At 40.1% G+C, this 21712-nt stretch overlaps 1 protein-coding gene across 1 annotated transcript; it reads right to left on the bottom strand.

Moving 5' to 3' along the window:
- Positions 1-3129: 3129 nt before the first annotated feature.
- On the bottom strand, positions 3130-21510 carry LOC106088342 (UDP-glycosyltransferase UGT5). The gene is made up of 5 exons (XM_059370140.1): positions 21431-21510; positions 11224-11497; positions 10704-11165; positions 3873-4076; positions 3130-3811 (listed from the first exon to the last, which is right to left on the bottom strand). Exons 1-5 carry the CDS (start codon positions 21431-21433, stop codon positions 3147-3149), a joined length of 1608 nt encoding a protein of 535 aa, XP_059226123.1. The 5' UTR covers positions 21434-21510; the 3' UTR covers positions 3130-3146.
- Positions 21511-21712: the final 202 nt, after the last annotated feature.

Here is a 21712-nt window from a genome sequence, read left to right as displayed (position 1 = left end):
AGGAATAGTGGTACACAACTATTTATCAAAAAGCGTATAAGGCCTTGCGGAGCGAAATAACGAAACGCCCGCTCCACTCAATGGTTCAAACAAGAAATTTTGTCCGATTTGGCTGAAATTTTGCATGCAATGTTCTGTTACGACTTCCAACAACTGTGCCAAGTGCATTCTAAATCCGTCTATAACCTGATATACCTCCCATATAAACCGGTCTCTTGATTATCCTTGTTCGGTTTGTAGAAGCTTTAATTATACCCGCCACCGAAGGATGGGGGTATATTCATTTTGCCATTCCATTTGCAACAAAGCGAAATATCCATTTTCGACCCTATAAAGTTTATAAATTCTTGATCAGAGTAAAAATCTAAGACGATCTAGCCAAGTCCGTCCGTCCGTCTGTCCGTCTGTTGAAAATAGAGATATTGAGCTGAAACTTTGCACAAATTCTGTTGTTGTCCTTAGGCAGGTTAAGTTCGAAGATGGACTATATCGGACTATGTCTTGATATATTTCCCCATACAGACCGATCCGCCGATTTAAGATCTTAGGCCCCTAAAAGCCACATTTATTATTTGATTTTTCTGAAATTTTGGACAGTGAGTAGTGTTGGGTTCGTTGACTTCCACCTTCAATTTGCCCCAGATCAGTGCAGATTTGGATATAGCTGCCATATAGACCGATCTTTCGATTTAGGGTTATGGGCCCCTAAAAGGCCCATTTATTGCCCGATTTCGCTAAAATTCGGGACATTGAGTTGTGTTAGGCCCTTCGTCAATTTGGCCCAGATTGGTCAAGATTTGGATGTAGCTGCCACATACACCGATCCTTCGATTTAGGGTCTTAGGCCGATAAAAGCCACATTTATTATCCGATTTTGCTGAAATTTACGAGAGTGAGTTGTGTTAGGCCCTTCGACATCTTTCGTCAATTTGGCTCAGATCGGTCCAAATTTGGATATAGCTGCCATATAGACCGATCCTCCGATTTGGGGTTTTAGGCCCATAAAAACCACATTTATTATCCGATTTTGCTGAAATTTGGGACAGTGAGTTGTGTTAGGCTTTTCAACATCCTTCGTCAATTTAGCCCAGATCGGTCCAGATTTGGATATAGCTACCATATAGACAGATCCTCCGATTTAGGGTCTTGGGCCCATAAAAGCCACATTTATTATCCGATTTTGCTGAAATTTATGACAGTGAGTATTGCTAAGCCCTTCGACATCCTTCTTCAATTTGGCTTAGATCGGTCCAGAGTTGGATATAACTGCCATATAAACCGATCCTCCGATTTAGGGTATTAAGCCCATAAAAGCCACATTTATTATCCGATTTTGCTGAAATTTGGGACAGTGAGTTGTGTTAGGCCCTTCGACATCCTTCGTATATTTGGCCCAGATCGGTTCAGATTTGGATATAGCTGCCATACAGACCGATCTCTCGATTTAAGGTCTTGGGCCCATAAAAGGCGCATTTATTATCCGTTTTTGTTGAAATTTGAGACAGTGAGTTGTGTTAAGCCGCTGGAAATCGTTTTTCAATTTGGCCCCGATCGGTGCAGATTTCGATATAGCTGCCATATAGACCGTTCTCTCGATTTATGGTTTTGGGCCATAAAAGGGGCATTTACTCTCCAATGTCGCCAAAATTTGGGACAGTGAGTTAAGTTAAGCCCCTTAATATACTTCTGCAATATGGCACAGATCGGTCTTGATTTATATATAGCTGCCATATAGACCGATCTCTCGATTTAAGGTTTTGAGTCCTTAAAAGGCGCATTTATTGTCGGATTTCGCCGATACTTGGGACATTGCTTTGTGTTAGGTTCTTCGACATATTTCTGCAACTAGGCCCAAATCGGTTCAGATTTGAATATAGCTGCCATGTAGACTGATATCTCGATTTAAAGTCTTGGTCCCATAAAAGGAGTATTTATAATCCGATTTCACTGTAATTTGACACAGTGACATATGTTAGGCTTTTCGACATCCGTGTCGTATATGGTTCGGATCGGTTTTTTTAGATATAGCCACTAAAAAGATCAATTTTTTGTTATACATGAACAATGACTTGTACCGATTAGTATTTGGTCCAAATCGGAGCATATATCGATATATTGGGTTGCCCAAAAAGTAATTGCGGATTTTTTTAAAGAAAATAAATGCATTTTTAGTAAAACTTAGAATTAACTTTAATGAAATATATTTTTTTCACACTTTTTTTCTAAAGCAAGCTAAAAGTTACAGCTGATAACTGACAGAAGAAAGAATGCAATTACAGAGTCACAAGCTTTGAAAAAATTTTTCAACGCCGACTATATGAAAAATCCGCAATTACTTTTTGGGCAACACAATAACTGCTATGGGACATAAGGTATGCAATTTTCACCGGATTATGATGAAGGGTGGTTTACAAGTATACCCGAGGTGGTGGGTATCCAAAGTTCGGCCCGGCCGAACTTAATTCCTTTTTACTTGTTTTGATTTTCGGTCACTGTTCGACATAAGCCATTATCTATACAATTCATATTTTCCCCCTCTTTAGGTTCAATATAGTCGATACAAAGACAAAGAAAATTGATAGACTATGAAACTCAACTCAAAAAATATAATCCAAAAGTTTTTCGTGTTATGCCGCCAGTGCTACTTGCACACTCACATATAAACGACTGAGAATTCGACATCTCTTCCGTCTGTTCGAGCTTTTTTTGAACAAATTTTAAGGAGTCTATAAATTTTCTTTATTATTGATCGATAGATACGACATTTGTAGTATCTTAAAAGACAATGAATGCATTTTTCACGTCAATTAAACACGCAGACCGATAGAGATGAGGTTGCAGTTTGTGTAGTAATTAACACAATTATATTGTAAAACACTGTCAGATTTTGTAGACAGTTATCTGATGGCTTCATTTGAGTTATGAGCTGTGAATTACTACAAGTTAATTGAATAATTATTACCGGTAGATAACTATACGGTAGATAATTGTGGCATGTGTATGTTTAAATAATTTCAATTGGAGAATTTCCAAAGTGATTCAGCTGGTTTTAGGCAATGTTAATGTTGCTTAATAGCCGAGGCAATAAAAATGATAAAAGAATCATTATGGCATAAATGAAATAGCACAAAACAACTATTCTTTAATTAATTCATTTTAATTTTCCTTCTTTGCCTTATACCGTAGAGTATCTGTCTCACAAGGATAACAATAGCCAGGCTTGCCAACAACAATGCAGCAACAACAAATGCTATGACATCAAGCAAATAGAATTGATACCATGTCAGATCAAGGCCAGCCGAACGTATCTGTGGAGCACCTTTGTGTCGTATCACATATTCGATCCAATAGACAGCAGCATCACGTGACTGTATTGGACGATCCCTAAAGATGTTAGAGTAACGTTTGACATTATCATGATAGCTAGCATCGTATATTAAACGATTTAAGGCATCCTTGAGAACATCATGGGTAATCGATTGAAAATGCAAACTTATGGCATAACCATTTCTTTCGGCCTTCTTGAGATTCAGTTGTTGATCACAGTAAAAGGGTATACCCAACATGGGTACACCATGATGAACACCCTCTTGGGTGCCAAAGAGGCCACCATGGGTTATGAAAACTTTGACATTACCATGGGCCAAGATATCCGATTGAGGCAGCCATTTCTTGATAAGGATATTTTTGGGAAGATTAACAATGCTCTCATTTTCAAATTTCCAGATGACACGTTGTTTCATAGAGGCAAAAACATCGAGAAATATACGCAGCTTATCATCAGGCATATCCTTGGATTGCACATTGCTGCCTTCAAATGAAAGAGGGGTAATTATGAATCGAACATTTGTGCATATCCTGGTTAGACTTACCCAAACTGAAGTAGATGGCTCCCTCTGGAGCTTCATCCAGAAATTGCTGTATATCTTGTGGCAGTTTCTTGGGTGGATAAATATGCATGCCTCCTACAAACACCATACCAGGCACCAATGGCACTGGTGCAGATAAGGGAATATGACTGTTGAGCAACATTACCGAAATGTTCTTCTCCATTTTAGATACCGAGGGAATAGAAACTGCAATAAGGTCAATATATATAAAATATTGGGTTGCCCAAAAAGTAATTGCGGATTTTTTAAAAGAAAGTAAATGCATTTTTAATAAAACATAGAATGAACTTTAATCAAATATACTTTTTTTACACTTTTTTTCTAAAGCAAGCTAAAAGTAACAGCTGATAACTGACAGAAGAAGGAATGCAATTACAGAGTCACAAGCTGTGAAAAGTTTGTCAACGCCGACTATATGAAAAATCCGCAATTACTTTTTGGGCAACCCACTATATAAAATAATAATAATATATAAAAAATTTATATTAATTAAATCATCTTCTAACAAGTAAGAGCGTGCTAAGTTTGGCCGGGCCGAATCTTATATACCCTCCATCATGGATCGCGTTTATCGAGTTCTTTGTCTTCTTCTCTTCTTCTTCTTATCTATTTTTAGGCAAACAAAGAAGGTCTCAAGAATCTAGAGATCGGTTTATATGGGAGCTGTATCAAGCTATAGATCGATTCATCACCATATTGAACACGCATGGGAGAAGCCATTGTACAAAATGTCTGCCAAATCGGATTAGAATTTCGCTCCCTAGAGGCTCAAGAAGTCAATGTTCCACATCGGTTTATATGTCAGCTATATTAGGTTATGCACCTCATGCAAAATTTCAGCCAAATCAGATGAGAACTGCGCCCTCTAGCGGCTCAAGAACTCAAGATCCAAGATCAGCTTATGTATGGCAGCTATTCCAGATTAAGAACCGATTTGAACCATACTTAACACAGTTGTTGGAAGTCATAACAAAACACCTCATGCAAAATTTCAGAAAATTGGATGAGAAAGGCGCCCTCTAGCGGCTCTAGAACTCAAGATTCAAGATCGGATTATATGGCAGCTATACCAGGCTATGAACCGATTTAAACCATACTTAGCACAGTTGTTGGAAGTGATAGCAAAACAGCACGTGCAAAATTTCAGTCCAATCGGACGAGATTTGCGCCCTCTAGAGGCTCAAGAATTCAAGACCCAAGATCGGTTTATATGGCAGCTATATCAAAACATGGACCGATTTGGCCCATTTACAATCCCAACTGACCCACACTAATAAAAAGTTTTACTGCAAAATTTCAAGCGGCTAGCTTTACTCCTTCGAAAGTTAGCGTGCTTTCGACAGACAGACGGACGGACGGACGGACATGGCTAGATCGACTTAAAATGTCATGACGATCAAAAATATATATACTTTATAGAGTCTTAGACGCCCATTTCGAGGTGTTACAAACAGAATGACGAAATAATTATACCCCCATCCTGTGGTAGAGGGTATAAAAATCACACTATGCGTGCAAGCATTTCAAAGTTCCGAATTCCAACAATTAACTTTTAATGAGCTCTTCTTCTGTCTGTCCTTCTTTCTGCACGTTATTTTTTCGGTCTTTCCTTACTTCGGTTCATCCTTTCTTCCTTCTGTTCAGCTTTCCTTGTGGCAGTCATTTATTTTGTCCGTTCTTGCTTCTATCAGTTGTTCCTTTGATGCGTATTTCCTTCAATACGTTCTGCCTTCTGTCCGTTCTTCCTTCAGTACCCCTGCTCTTCCTTCACTATACCCCTCCTTCCTTCCAATCTTCCTTTTGTACGCCCTTTCTTCTCTCTGTCTTTCCTTATTTTCGATCTATCTTCTGCTTCTTCGCCAGTGCTTCTTTCTGCTTGCCTTTTCTTATGTCCGTCTTTCCTTATGTTCATCATTCTTAAGACCACCTTTTCTTCTCTCTGTTCGTCCTTCCTTTTATACGTCAGTGCTGCTATATTTTCGTTTCCTTTTTCTATCCGTGCCTCCTTCTGCCAACCTCTTGTACGTCTTTCTTTCTGTCAGTCCTTCCTTCCATTCGTTCTTCCTTCTGTCAGTCCTTCCTTCCATTCGTTCTAACTTCTGTATGTCCTTCCTTCCGTCCATCCATCCTCCTTTTTCGATCTACCTTCTGTACATCTTCCTTCCTTTCTCGTTCCTTCTACACGTCCTTATTTGTGTTCGTGTTTTCTTCTGTCCGTCCTCCCTCTGTCCGTCCTCCCTCTGTCCGTCCTCCCTCTGTCCGTTCTCCCTCTGTCCGTCCTCCCTCTGTCCGTCCTCCCTCTGTCCGTTCTCCCTCTATCCGTCCTCCCTCTGTCCGTCCTTCCTTCCTTTTGTCCGTCTTCTCTTCTGTCCGTCCATTCTTCTCTTCCTCGTTCCTTCTATTCGACCTATCTTCTGCTTAACCGTCCGTCTCTCTTTTTGCCAGTCCTTTCTTATCATCCATCCCATATCCCATCCTTCCTTATGTCCATCATTCCTAAGCCCATCTTTTATTCTCTCTGTCCGTCCTTCCTTTTTTTTACGTCCGTGCTTCGTCTATTGTTTCTTTTTTCCGTCCTTCGTTCTGTTTGCCTTATGTCCATCCTTCTTTTTGTGCCTTCTTCTGCTAGCCTCCTGTACGTCATTTCTTCTGTCCGTCCTTCCTTCCTTTCGTTTTAACTTCTGTAGTCCTTACTTCTGTCCGTCCATGCTTTTTTTCGTTCTGCCTTCTGTCCGTTTTCCTTCTGTACGCCGTTCGTTTTATACATCGCTCTTTGTGTTCGTTTTTTCTTCTGTCCATCCTTTCTTTTGCCCGTCCTTTTTTGTGTTCGGACCTCTTATGCCCATCTTTATCGTTCTTAAACCCGTCGTTTCTTCTCTCAGCCCGCCCTTTCTTTGTTCGTCTTTCCTTTTATGCGTCCTTGCTTTCGTTTGTAGTTTTTTTACGTCCTTTGTTTTTTTCGGCATCTTCTGTCATCCTCCTGTATGTTCTTCCTTCTGCCAATCCTTCCATCCATTCATCCGTATTTCTTCCTTCCTTCCATCCGCAGAAGTAAAGCAGGTCCTTTCTTCTGACCTTCCATTTTAATTTTCTTTCTCCCTTCTGTCCGTCTTCTTCATGTACCTCGTTCCTTCTACACATCACTCTCTTCGTGTTCGTTTTTCCTTCTGTTCGTGCTTCATTTAATTTGTTCTTCCTTCTGCCCTACTTTTTGTCCGCCTTCCTCTGTCCGTACTTCCTCCTTTTTGTGCGTTCTTTCTTCTGTTCGTTCTCTCTTCTCTTTCTCTTTCCTTCTTTTTGACCAATCTTCTGCCTAATCGCATGTTCTTCTCTCCGCCAGTCCTTTCTTATGCCTGTCTTTTTTTTGTCCTTGTTTCCTTTTAAACGACCTGGCTTCGGTTTTCGTTTCACTTTTCCGTCTTTCCATCCGTATTTACTTTTGTAGGTCCTTCCTTCTGTCCGTCCAATCTTATTTTTGTTCTCCCTTTTGAATGTCTTCCTTTTATATGTCACTGCTTCTACACAAATTCCTTCTACTCATCCTCCTTCTACACATCCTTCTTCTACACATCCTCCTTCTACACATCCTCCTTCTACACATCCTCCTTCTACACATCCTCCTTCGTTTCCATTTTTACTTCTGTTCGTCCTTCCTACTGTTCCTGCTTCATTCAATCCGTTTTTCCTTCTGTCCTACCTTTTGTCCGTCATCCATCTATCTGCCTTTCTCTCCTTTTGTCCGCCCTTTCTTCTCTCCCTTTTTCTTTCTTTTCGACTTATCATTTGCTTAATCGTCCATTCTTCTTTCTGCCAGTCCTTTCTTATGTCCGTCCATCCGTATGTCCATCCTTCTTAAGTCCGTTTTTTCTTGTCTCTGCCCGTCCTACTTTTGTCCGTCCTTCCTTCTACACGTCCTTGCTTCCGCTTATCAGTTCTTTTCCCATCCTTCATTTTGCACGCCTTCGGTCTCCCATTCTTTCCGTGCCTCCTTCTGCCAGCCTCTTGTACATCCTTCCATCCGTCATTACTTCTGTAGATCCTTTTTTTGCTCATCCATCCTTATTTTGTTTCTTCCTTCTGTTCGCCTTCCTTCTGTCCGTCTTCCTTTTGTCCGTCATTCTTCTGTCCGTCTTCCATCTGTCCGTCTTCCTTCTGTCCGTCTTCCTTTTGTCCGTCTTCCTTCTGTCCGTCTTCCTTCTATCCGTCTTCCTTCTGTCAGTCTTCCTTCTGTCCGTCTTCCTTCTGTACGTAGTTCCTTCTACCCATCCTTGTTTGTGTCTGTTTTTTCTTCTGTCTGTCCTTTATTCTGCTCGTGCTTCTATCAATCCGTTTTTCCTTCTATCCAATTTTCTGTCCGTCCCCCTTTGTCCTTCCAATCTTATTAACGCCAATACTCCTTTACGTCTTTCTTTCCGTCCGTCTCTATTTCTGTCCGTCATTCCTTCTGTCCTTCCTTTCTCTTTTCCGCCCTACCTTCTGTATTCTGTTCGTACTCTTTCTGCACGTCCTTCTCTCTGTACGTCTATACTTATGTCTGTCCTTCCTTGTTTCAATTAATCTTCTGTTCATCCTTCATTCAATATTTTTTTTGGCCTTTCTTCCGTCCGACCTTTCGTCACTCCATCCTTTCATCCGTCCGTTCTTTTTCCGTTCGTCATTGTTTTAGTCCGTCTTTTCATTGGTCCCCCTTTCGTCCTTTCTTCCGCACATCTTTTCTCCCGTCCGTCCTTTATTCTGACACTCCTTCCTGGCAGAAATACCGTCCTTCCTTGTTTTCGTTCGTCCTTTTGTACTTCCATTCTTTCTCCGACCTTATTCTGTCCATTATTCCTTCTGCCCAATCGTCCTTCCTTACTTTTTTCGTGCTTCCTTTTGCCCGTCCTTCCTTCTGTCCTTTATTCTTTCCGTCTCTTGTTCTTTCCGGCCTTCCTTCTGTACATCCTTCCTTCTGTCTGTCCTTCCTTCCTACCATCGTTGTGTTGTCCGTTCTTCCTTCTATCGGTCTTTTTTCCACTCTTTCCTTTCCTTATGTTCAACCCTCCATCCGTAGGCCCATCTTGCTGTACATTTGCCCACCCGTCCGTATTTCTCTACTTCTTCCTGCGTCCATTCTTACATACATACATCGGTAAGATTATATTTTCTAAAGAAAAATTTGTCGAAATTCATAAGGAATGACAGACAAAAGCACGGGCGTAATTATGGAAGATACATCTGCCCTTTCGTTCGACTATCCGTCCGACCTTCTGGCGTTCATTGTGCACGTTCCCCGAATCGTTTTTAAAAAATAAATTACATATTTCTATCCTTTTTCCGTTCTTCCTTTTGCACATCGTTTCTTTCACCCGACTTCTTCTACTGCGCGTCTTTCCATTTGTCTAACCGTCGTGATTCTTTTGCAGGCATGTGCTTCCTTTTAAATGTCTTTTGTTCTTTCCATCCTACCTTCTGCCTGTCCTACCTTCTGTCTGTCCTTCCTTCTGTCTGTCCTTCCTTCCTTCTGTCTGTCCTTTCTTCCTTCTGTCTGTCCTTCCTTCCTTCTGCCTGTCCTTCCTTTTGTTTGTCTGTCCTTCCTTCCTTCTGTCTGTCCTTCCTTCTGTCTGTCCTTCCTTCTGTCTGTTCTTCCTTCTGTCTGTCCTTCCTTCTGTCTGTCCTTCCATCTGTCTGTCCTTCCTTCTGTCTGTCCTTCCTTCTGTCTGTCCTTCCTTCTATCTGTCCTTCCTTCTGTCCGTCCTTCCTTCTGTCTGTCCTTCCTTCTGTCTGTCCTTCCTTTTGTCTATCCTTCCTTCTTTCCATCCTTCTTCTGTCCGTCTTTCCGTCAGTCCATCTTTTTTCCGATTCTTCCTTCCATCCGAACTTTCTTCCGTCCGTCCTTTCTTCTGTCCGTCCTTTCTTCTGTCCGTCCTTTCCTCTCGGTGCTTCCTTTCATCCGACCATTCTTCCATCCATCCTTTCTTCTGTCCGTCCTTTCTTCTGTCCGTCCTTCCTTCTACCCGTCCTTTCTTCTATCAGTCCTTCCGTCAGTTCATCTTTTTTCCGGTTATTCCTTTCATCCGTCCTTTCTTCTGTCCGTCCCTTCTTCTGTCCGTCCTTTTTTCTGTCCGTCCTTTTTTCTGTCCGTCCTTTCTTCTGTCAGTCCTTCTTTCAGTTCACCTTTTTCGGGTTCTTCCTTCCATCCAACCTTTCTTCCATCCAACCTTTCTTCCATCCATCATTTCTTCTGGCAGTCTTTCCTTATGTCCAATCTTCTGCCCGTCGACCCATCCTTTCATCCGTCCTTTCTTCTGTCCGTCCTTTCTTCTGTCCGTCCTTTTTTCTGTCCGTCCTTTTTTCTGTCCGTCCTTTCTTCTGTCAATCCTTCCTTCAGTCCACCTTTTTCGGGTTCTTCCTTCCATCCAACCTTTCTTCGGTCCATCATTTCTTCTGGCAGTCTTTCCTTATGTCCAATCTTCTGCCCGTCGACCCATCCTTCTGTACCTTCAGCCATCCGTTCATATTTCTATTCGTCCCTTAGCTTGTCCTTCTTTACGTTTCTAAAATTTTGTCCAAATTTATTAGGAATGACAGAACAAAAAAAGACCATAATTATGGAAGATACGTCTACCCATTCGTTCGCCCACCCGACCCTCCTTCCGCTCGTCGTTCATCCTATTCGTCCTTCGTAGCCTTTTTGTAAAGAAATTTACATATTTCGACGAAAAATCTGCTTAATCATTTTTTCATACATGTCATCCGTATTTCATTAATCTTTCACGAAATTTTTTTCTTTAAATTTTTTTTATTTCTTTTGGCAGAAAGCTTCTTCTTACTTACCATTTAAATGTCCAAAATACTTTTGAACCATTCGATCCATTTGGGGAAAATAGTGATATTCTCGCAAAATATCCTCACCCAGAGAATAGTAGGTGTTTAAGAGACGCTCCTTAAATGTCATGCGATCACTGTAATCGGTAAAACCATGAGGAACAAAAGACCAGGGTGACAATAGACCCATCATTTGACTCATGTGATTCTCAAAGCCCAATGTGCCACTGGTCACCACTGGGATGTCATAGAGGTGGGCCAAGGCCAAAAAGGGTTCTTGATAGAATTGCTCACACAATAGCAGATCATATTCACCCCTGGGATGGGGATGATTTATAAGCTCTTGAATCTTGGGCTGCTTCAAGGCATGCTCTGTGGTGGTAAGCCCTATGACCTCAAGCATATAGTGATAATCCAAGACGCCAATGGTGGTGAGATCAAATATATTGTCGGCCTTTAAGAAGGGTATAACTAAAATGTAAAGCTGCCATAAGAATTTTCGCAATTTAATCTTTGCACACACTCTTACCATCACTCCAAAAATCATAGACTGGCTCGATTAGTATTTCCGTATAGTTGTGACCCAAATTCAAATGTTTCAAACTGAATGCTGCCACCATGGTCACCTGATGACCCCTCTGCACCAGCTCCCTAATGAGGGCCGAATGCATCATGTAATGACTTTTACCAGGAAATGAAAAAACCGCCAATATGCGATGACCTTCCGTGCTAGTCGAATGGCAACATAGCAACATCCACAGCATGACGATGGCCACAGTCGATTGGGTAAAAGGTTTCCCAAACTATTGATTGACCAAAAGTAGAAAAGTGTAAAGTTATTGCATATAGTACATTACATTGATTAGCTAACTATTCTAGGGAAAACATTGTTGGGCAAAAATTACCAAGGCAATAATCAAAGCTTGTTATAATGCAATTGCTGTGCCACATTTTAAATGAACTGACAATTTTAATTTTGTTTGTACAAAAACTTTAGGCTATTTGAATAGTTGGTTTATTGACAGATTAGTTCTCCATTAATGTGCAAGCATAGACAAATTGAAATTTAATATTAAAATTTTTGTTTAAAGAAATGCGTTTGCAGTGGCTTTAGAAGTGAAAATCGAGCGATATACATATACGAGAGCTATATCTAAATCTGAACCGATTTCTATGAAATTCACCAATAATGTCGAGAGTCATAAGAAAATCCTTTCTGTCAAAATTCGAGAGAATCGGTTAACAAGAGACCATTTTATTGCAGTATTACTGCAAATCGGACGAATATATATATGGGAGCTATATGCAAATCTGAACCGATTTCTATGAAATTCACCAGCATTATCGAGAGTCATAAGAAAATCCTTCCTACTTAATTTCAAGAGAATCGGTTAACAAATGACCATTTTATTGCTGTAATACTGCAAATCGGACGAACATATATATGGGAGCTTTATGCAAATCTGAACCGATTTTAATGAATTTCACCAAAAATATCGAGAGTCATAAGAAAATCCTTCCGCCCAAATTTCGAGAGAATCGGTTAACAAATGACCATTTTATTGCAATATTACTGCAAATCAGACGAATATATATGTGGGAGCTATATGGAAATCTGAACCGATTTCTATAAAATTTACCAGCAATATCGAGAGTCAAGAGAAAATCATTTCCACTAAATTTCAAGAGAATCAGTTAACAAATGACCATTTTATTGCAATATTACTGCAAATCAGACGAATATATATGTGGGAGCTATATGCAAATCTGAACCGATTTCTATAAAATTTACCAGCAATATCGAGAGTCAAGAGAAAATCATTTCCACTAAATTTCAAGAGAATCAGTTAACAAATGACCATTTTATTGCAGTATTACTGCAAATCGGACGAACATATATATGGGAGCTATATGCAAATCCGAACCGATTTCTTTGATATTCAACATTTTTATCGAGAGTCATAGTAAAATCCTTCCTGCCAAGTTTCGAGAGAATTGGTTAACAAATGACCATTTTATTGCAGTATTACTGCAAATCGGACGAACATATATATGGGAGCTATATCCAAATCTGAACAGATTTCTTTGAAATTCATCAGTATTATCGAGAGTCATAAGAAAATCCTTCCTACTAAATTTCAAGAGAATCGGTTAACAATTGACCATTTTATTGCAGTATTACTGTAAATCGGGCGAACATATATATGGGAGCTATATCCAAATCTGAACTGATTTCTATGAAATTCGCCAGTAATATCGAGACTCAAGACAAAATCCTTTCTACTAAATTTCAAGTGAATTGGTTAGCAAATGACCATTTTATTGCTGTAATACTGCAAATCGGACAAACATATATATGGGAGCTATATCCAAATCTGAACCGATTTCTTTGAAATTCACCATTTTTATCGAGAGTCAAGAGAAAATCCTTTCCACTAAATTTCAAGAGAATTGGTTAACAAATGACCATTTTATTGCATTATTACTGCAAATCGGATCAACATATATATGGGAGCTATATGCAAATCTGAACCGATTTCTATGAAATTCGCCAGTAATATTGAAAGTCATAAGAAAATCCTTTCTGTCAAATTTCGAGAGAATCGGCTAAAAAATGACCATTTTATTGCTGTATTACTGCAAATCGGACAAACATATATATGGGAGCTTTATGCAAATCTGAACCGATTTTCATGAAATTCACCAAAAATATCGAGAGTCAAGAAAATATCCTTCCTGCCAAATTTCAAAAGAATCGGTTAGCAAGTGACCATTTTATTGCATTATTACTGCAAATCGGACAAACATATATACGGAAGCTATATCCAAATCTAAACCGATTTCTATGAAATTCACCAGTAATGTTAAGAGTCATAGGAAAATCCTTCCTGCCAAATTTCGAGGGAATCGGTTAGCAAACCCCCATTTTATTGCAGAACTAGCAGAACCGGGCCCGCTCCGCTGCGCCTTCTTTTACTTTATGTGGTACAAAATTATCCTTTGAATATTTATTTTTGACAGTAAAAGAGCTTTCTATGAAATACCATGCTACGAATGCCTTATCCGAATCCCATATGATCTATATTGGTGTATGAATTCGCTCAGGGGGTATTCAGGTCATTTGAATTTGAATGTTAGATGTTCCTCATTCTTAAAAGACTTCTACATGGATACTGGGAATGACCCCAGGGTGGTGTTTGGTGGGTCAAGGGGGTGGTGTGGACCCCCAGATATATGGTCCCGAAAGTGGGTACGTGTTTCGGGCTCTACTCCCAAATACCTTTCATTTGAGCTCCATATTGCAATGGTTGGAAAATTTTCTCCAATTATGTTCAATTTAGGGGTGTTTTCTGAAGTGAGGAGGTCCCCCAGACACATAGCCCTGAGAAAAATATCAGTATCGTATTCTGCCCTCAAATACCATTTATTTAAACCCCATATTGCCATTGCTTTATGGGGAGTTTACATGATGAGGCGTTGCCCAAACACATGGGCCCAGCAAATACGTCCTATTTGGGGGTTGTTATGGTTGTGGGACGTCCCCTTCACAGTTGATCCCTAATGTTCTTCATTTGAGCTACATTTTTCAATAGTCGGCAAACATGCCCGGTTTGGGGAGTGTTTCGGGGGATGGGATGGGCCACTCAGTGATTTGGCTTTCAAAAAAAAATATATATCAGATTCGTGTTATACTCTAAAAGACCTCTTATTTAAGCCTAATATTGCAATGGTCAGCAAATACTTCCTATTTGGGTGGTGTTATGGGGGTGGGGTGGCCCCATAGACACTTTTCCCGAATATTGATGTCAGATTTGTGGCTTACTTCCAAAGGCCTTTCATTTGAGCCCCATATTGCTATGGTCGTAAATTTGTCTTCTTTGGTGGATGGGCGACCCCCAAGCAATTGGTCCCACATCGGGATATCAGATTCATATTCTACACTCAAACACCTTTTATTTAAGCCCCATATTGTCATGGCCTCTAAATAAGTCCTGTTTGGGTGGTGTTTTCGGGAAGGGGCTGACCCCTAGAAACTTGGTTCCACATATCAGATTCGTATTTTACTCGCAAAAACCTTTCATTTGAGTCTCATATTGCCACGGTCGGTAAATATGTCCGATTTAAGGGTGTTTTGGGGGTTGGGGTGGTCCTCCAAACTCTAAGTCCTACAATTGAACGTCATATACGCTTTCTAATCTTAAATACCTTTCATTTGAGTCCCATATTGTCGTGATTGGTCTATATAAATATATTTGGTAAGTTTTGGGGGAGGGGCGGCCCCCCTAGGTATCCCATCCGGAATTAGGATACCGAATTTTTGTTTTTAGGTTACTATAAGAGAGTACACAATATTTACCTTAAATCGCACCACCCATTTCCAAGATCTGGCGTTTCTGTAAATTAGGGTAAGGGGGAGGGTCCGCTCCCCCTTCAGATATCAAAAAATGTGGTACCCTATTTTCACCACGGGATCATTATGCAACATCTGTGAAAATTTCAAGAAAACCGGTACCACAGTAGCGGTGTAGGGTATAAAAACCGTCCTTATATCTATACAGCACCAGAAAATTTTGCCATTTAGATGGTAGATGTAGAAGTTAATTTATTTATTCTTAAGTTTTATTTCTCTTAAATATTTTCAAACAAAACTTTTCGTTTTATGATAACAACAAGTTTTCCTCAATATTGTGTTATTGTAAATATTTCTTTAAGATCACCTGCCATTACAAAGGCAAAGTGCTATCTAAGAAACGAAATTTCTGAGAAGAACATATGCTTCAACTACACTACACCATGATAAGAAAAGAAATATTTCTTTGGAATTTTCATTTGAACAATTTCATGGTAAAAGCTTCTTTCCAAATAAATACAACAAAAAACAATTCCAAAGAAATTAGGCCAAGAAAAATATATTGTACTTGAACAAATTCTGAGAATCATTTATTTTTCTACAATAAAATGTAACACCCATAATGAAGGGAGAAAGACACATAGATAAATATACGGATCTGATTCACTTTAGCTATGTCCGCCTGCCTATTTGTCCATGTTCCTTTGTCTACAAATTGTAAATCGCAATTTACATCAACTCAACTTTATATTTGGCAGAGACATTTGTATTGGCTTAAATAGGAAAACTATAGAAATTTTTGAGGAGATCGGTTCAGCTTTGGATATTGCTCTCATATGCACATATGTTCATCTAATTTAGATTCATATTGTAATAATGTGGACATTTGTTAGCCGATTCTTTTCCTTTAACCATCCTTCCTTCCGTCCGTTCTTCCTTTTGCTCGTTCTTGCTTCTGTCAGTTCTTCCTTCAGTCCGTCTGTCTTGCCTTCCCTCTGTCCATCCATCCTTTCTTAAGCCGGTCCTTCCTTAAGCAGCAGCAGCAGTAGGAAAACCATACTACACGAAGGCGAAAAATTTTCGATCTAGTAGTCTGTCATCTTTAGGTTAGGTTAGGTTGAAAAGAGGGTGCAGATATTAGTCCCCCCCATGCCACTATGGACATACACCTAAGCCAGTAATCGGCTTGCTGTGCGCTCTAAAAACTATGAATTAACCTCTAAAAAGAAAATTGTAAGTTAGAAATTCCGTGCTACTTACAAAATCCTTAATTATTTTCAATCCCACTCCCCTAAGTTGGTTCATGTCTGGCATTGTGTCCCCATCTAAGTTCCGGTATTTGTTAGACGCAAAAGCCGGGCATTGACTCATCATCTTCCCCGCATGCCCTACACATGCTATCACTTGCCGCACCCATTTTACATGAGTGAGCTCGTAGTCCTATGTGTCCCGTTATAATACCAGTAGCTATACTGATCTCCTTCTTGCTTCCTTTAAGTAATAGCCTCGTCTTCTCACGATCTGTATCCCTCCATAGGACTTTCGCCGTCCTACCGACCATTTCGCTGTCCCACAATGTCGCATGCGCATTCGTCGCCACTCCCTTAACTCGGATTGCGTCGACCTCTAGCCTTCGCCGCCATATCGTCTGCCCTTTCATTTCGCCTTACTCCGTTATGGCCCGGCACCCAAACGATGCAGATTTTGCCATCCTCAGAGAAGGCGTTAATCTCCTTGATACACTGCAAGACTGTTTGTGACCTTACCGTCCTGGTTGTTATTGCCCTTATGGCAATTTTACTGTCGGTAAAGATGTTCACTCTCGACGTCCTTGCGTTAGCACCACACCACTTCATGCATTCCTTGATCGCCCAGATCTCCGCCTGCAGGACCGTATTATAGTCAGGCAGTCTAAAACAGATCTCAGTTCCCGGGTTCTCAATGTAGGCCCTTAGGCCCACTCTGTCCTCTAGCTTTGATCCATCCGTGTAACATGATTTTCCAGATGGCAATACTAGGGTTCCTTCAATCCAAGACTGTGCCGATGGCAGCAGTGCCTCGCACTCGACTTTGAGGTTTATCTCAAGTATCTTATCGGAAACCTTCTCCCTTCCTTCCCGGTTTCCTTTCGTCGCCTCGATTATACCGCAATGGTATGAGCTGTTGCCATCCTCAATCCATTCTCCCATCGTCTTAAGTCTCATAACCGCATTGGCTGCCTCACACTTAATCTGTATGTCAATGGGTCGGATATCTAGAATCGTCTCCAGTGCCCTAGTGGGCGTGGTCCACATCGCTCAGCCTATGCCAAGACAAGATGTTCTCTCAACCTGTTGTATGGTCCTTATGTTGCACTTTTTCTCCATAGCAGTCTACCAAACTACTGAGGCATAAGTAAGCATTGGTCTAATCATGCTCCTGTAGAGCCAGTGGACTACTTGGATTCAGGCGCCATTTCGAGCCTAAGGCCCATCTACGTAGTGCCCAACGTCTGTGAGCTTTCTCAGTACGCTCCCGAATCTGACACTTCCATTCAGTCTGGCATCTTTTATGCTGAAGACTCTTGAGAGGTTGAGGTAGAGACATATCTTTGGGCAAAGATCCCTGGAGATCCCCTGTCGCGGTAGCAGTAAAGGCAAATCCACTCAACCAGCCCTTCACGACCTAGACGGCGATATATTGGGTTGCCCAAAAAGTAATTGCGGATTTTTCATATAGTGGGCGTTGACAAATTTTTTCACAGCTTGTGACTCTGTAATTGTATTCTTTCTTCTGTCAGTTATCAGCTGTTACTTTTAGCTTGCTTTAGAAAAAAAGTGTAAAAAAAGTATATTTGATTAAAGTTCATTCTAAGTTTTATTAAAAATGCATTTACTTTCTTTTAAAAAATCCGCAATTACTTTTTGGGCAACCCAATACAATGATAGCATTTCATAACATTGAAGGTGCATTCAATAATGTAAAACCGACATCAATCATCAAGGAATTGAAGATTCTAGGCATCAACTCTACCGTTTCCGTGCTTCCTTCCCTCAGGCAATTATTCCGTAAGTTCTTCCTTCTGTTAGTCCTTATATTCTGTAGGTCCTTCCTTCTTTCCGTTCTTCCTGCTGTTCGTCCTTCCTTCTGAATGTCGCATAGTATGCCAAAGGCGAAACAATTGGAGATACGTTCACAACTTTTTACCAGTTGATCTGAGCGGTAAAAAATGTTCCAGACATTTGTAGAGGACGAAATGGGCTTGCAGGAAAATGGAAAAGGTAGTTCTCTATATCTTACATACAGGGTGAGATACAAGGTGTCAATGTAGAAAATGTTGCTTATCAAATTTGAGAAAAATTGGAGTAACACTGTGGATTCCAGAGTAAAAGTACCAAAAACATAACATAATTGTTGAAAGTCAAAACAGAAGAATAATTGCGCTCTCCAGAGGCTCAAGATGTTAAGATCTTAGAACGGTTTATATGGCAGCTATATCAAGTTGTGAACCGATTTAGATCATACTTAACACAGTTGTTGAAGGTACTAAAAAATGACTTCATACGAAATTTTAGCCAAATCGAATAAGAATTGCGCCGTCTAGAGGCTCAAAAAATTCAAGTTCCCCCCCATTCCATGGTGGAGGGTATTAAAACGATTGGGGAGCGGCCATCATCGATCACATTTGCCCATATCATCACTTTGGAAGGAAAATTACTTTGGCTGGCCGTTCGTAGGCTCAGAAAAGAAAAGAAAAAACTATAATTTTGGGAGTTTACAAATTGCTCGATGTGGAAATTTTTCACGTCACGTCACGTAACGCAATGTTCGCAAGTTTATAACTTTCGAGCAATTGCAGCAACGTCTTTGCTTTTTCGAATATTTTTTTTACTTTGTTGTAAGATGGTGTACCTTTTGAAACTTGAAAGATTTTACCACTACGGCGTTGATTTCGTTGCGTTCGAGCCTTCACTCGCCAAACCACTTAAGGTGTTCACAAATGTGGCACATTTTGTCTGCTTTTTGCAAAATTTGTATGAGATATACATCGGTCCATGGTGTTAAGAATCAAAAGATCGACACAGTCGAACTTAATGCGTTTGACTTTTTATACCCTCCACCATAAGATGGGGGGTATACTAATTTCGTCATTCTGATTGTAACTACTCGAAATATTCATCTGAGACCCCATAAAGTATATATATTCTTGATCGTCGTGAAATTTTATGTCGATCCAGCCATGTCCGTCCGTCTGTTCCTCCGTCCGTCTGTTCCTCCGTCCGTCCGTCCGTCTGTCTGTCGAAAGCACGCTAACTTCCGAAGGAGTAAAGCTAGCCGCTTGAAATTTTGCAAAAATACTTCCTATTAGTGTAGGTCGGTTGGTATTGTAAATGGGCCATATCGGTCCATGTTTTGATATAGCTGCCATATAAACCGATCTTGGGTCTTGACTTCTTGAGCCTCTAGAGTGCGCAATTCTTATCCGATTGGAATGAAATTTTGCACGACGTGTTTTTTTGTGACATCCAACAACTGTGCCAAGTATGGTTCAAATCAGTCCGTAACCTGATATAGCTGCCATATACACCGATCTGGGGTTTTGACTTCATGAGCCTCTAGAGTGCGCAATTCTTATCCGATTGGAATGAAATTTTGCACGACGTGTTTTGTTACGATATCCAACAACTGTGCCAAGTATGGTTTAAATCGGTCTATAACCTGATATAGCTGCCATATAAACCGATCTTGGGTCTTGACTTCTTGAGCCTCTAGAGTACGCAATTCTTATCCGATTGGAATGAAATTTTGCACGACGTGTTTTGTTATGATATCCAACAACTGTGCCAAGTATGGTTTAAATCGGTCCATAGCCTGATATAGCTGCCATATAAACGGATCTTGGGTCTTGACTTCTTGAGCCTCTAGAGTGCGCAATTCTTATCCGATTGGAATGAAATTTTGCACGACGTGTTTTGCTATGATATCCAACAACTGTGCCAAGTATGGTTCAAATCGGTTCATAACCTGATATAGCTGCCATATAAACGGATCTTGGGTCTTGACTTCTTGAGCCTCTAGAGTGCGCAATTCTTATCCGATTGGAATGAAATTTTGCACAACGTGTTTTGCTATGATATCCAACATCTGTGCCAAGTATAGTTCAAATCGGTCCATAACCTGATATAGCTGCCATATACACCGATCTGGGGTTTTGACTTCATGAGCCTCTAGAGTGCGCAATTCTTATCCGATTGGAATGAAATTTTGCACGACGTGTTTTGTTACGATATCCAACAACTGTGCCAAGTATGGTTCAAATCGGTTCATAACCTTATAAAGCTGTCATATAAACCGATCTTGGGTCTTGACTTCTTGAGCCTCTAGAGGGCGCAATTCTTATCCAACATTGCGTTACGTGACGAGAAAAATTTCCACATCGAGCAATTCGTAAACTCCCAAAATTATAGTTTTTTCTTAACCGATCGCACTTACGATGATTTGAGCCTACGAACGGCCAGCCTAAGTAATTTTCCTTCTAAAGCGATGGTATGGGCAAATGTGATCGATGATGGCCGCTCTCCAATCGTTTTTTTAGCCTCCACCATGGAATGGGGGGAACTTGAATTTTTTGAGCCTCTAGAGGGCGCAATTCTTATCCAATTTGAATGAATTTTGGCACGTAGTATTTTGTTATGATATCCAACAACTGTGCCAAGTATGGTTCAAATCGGTTCATAACCTGATATAGCTGCCATATAAACCGATCTGGGATCTTGACTTCTTGAGCCTCTAGAGGTCGCAATTATTATCCGATTTGCCTGAAATTTTGTACGACGGATTCTCTCATGACCATTAACATACGTGTTTATTATGGTCTGAATCGGTAAATAGCCCGATACAGCTCCCATATAAATCGATCTCTCTATTTTACCTCTTGAGCCCACAAAGGGCGCAATTCTTATTCGAATTGGCTGACATTTTACACAGGTCTCCAACATATAATTTAATTGTGGTCCAAACCGGACCATATCTTGATATCGCTCTAATAGCAGAGCAAATCTTTTCTTATATCCTTTTTTTGCCTAAGAAGAGATGCCGGGAAAAGAACTCGACAAATGCGATCCATGGTGGAGGGTATATAAGATTCGGCCCGGCCGAACTTAGCACGCTTTTACTTGTTTTTAATTTTTTTTGTGTTAATTTTTTTTTTATAGATTTTAATTACTGCCTCGGTTTTAAAAATTGAAGTTCCATTCCATCTCGGATTTTTGACCCTTATTCACTTTTTTTGTTGTATATATTTCATTTTATGAATCCTTTAAAAAAAATCTTAACTAACTTGGTACAGTTAGTCGTTTTTTGTTCTTAGTTTCCCATTTTTATTTATTTTTTTTTGTTAAATTACCATGGTCAGTTAAACTTTCTTAAAACTTTTAAACAAATACTTTTTTTTTAATAATATTATCAAAGTCACTACTGCTTGCGTGCAACAAATGTGTAATGTTGAAAGTCGCTCAGTCAACTGCTTAGAAGAGCTATCAAGTAATAGAAAGAATAGGGGAAAATTCTGCTGTGTCATTATCGAAAGCACTTTGTAAATAACTAATCTATCTATAGTAAATAAAAGTAAGTCGTAAAGATATGTAATTGGACGTTAACATACAAGAATCCTAAGATAGTCGAGGTG

The sequence above is a fragment of the Stomoxys calcitrans genome, chromosome 5 (genome assembly GCF_963082655.1).
Source record: "Stomoxys calcitrans chromosome 5, idStoCalc2.1, whole genome shotgun sequence".
NCBI lineage: Eukaryota > Metazoa > Arthropoda > Insecta > Diptera > Muscidae > Stomoxys > Stomoxys calcitrans.
This window is presented reverse-complemented; position numbering and strand designations above follow the sequence as displayed.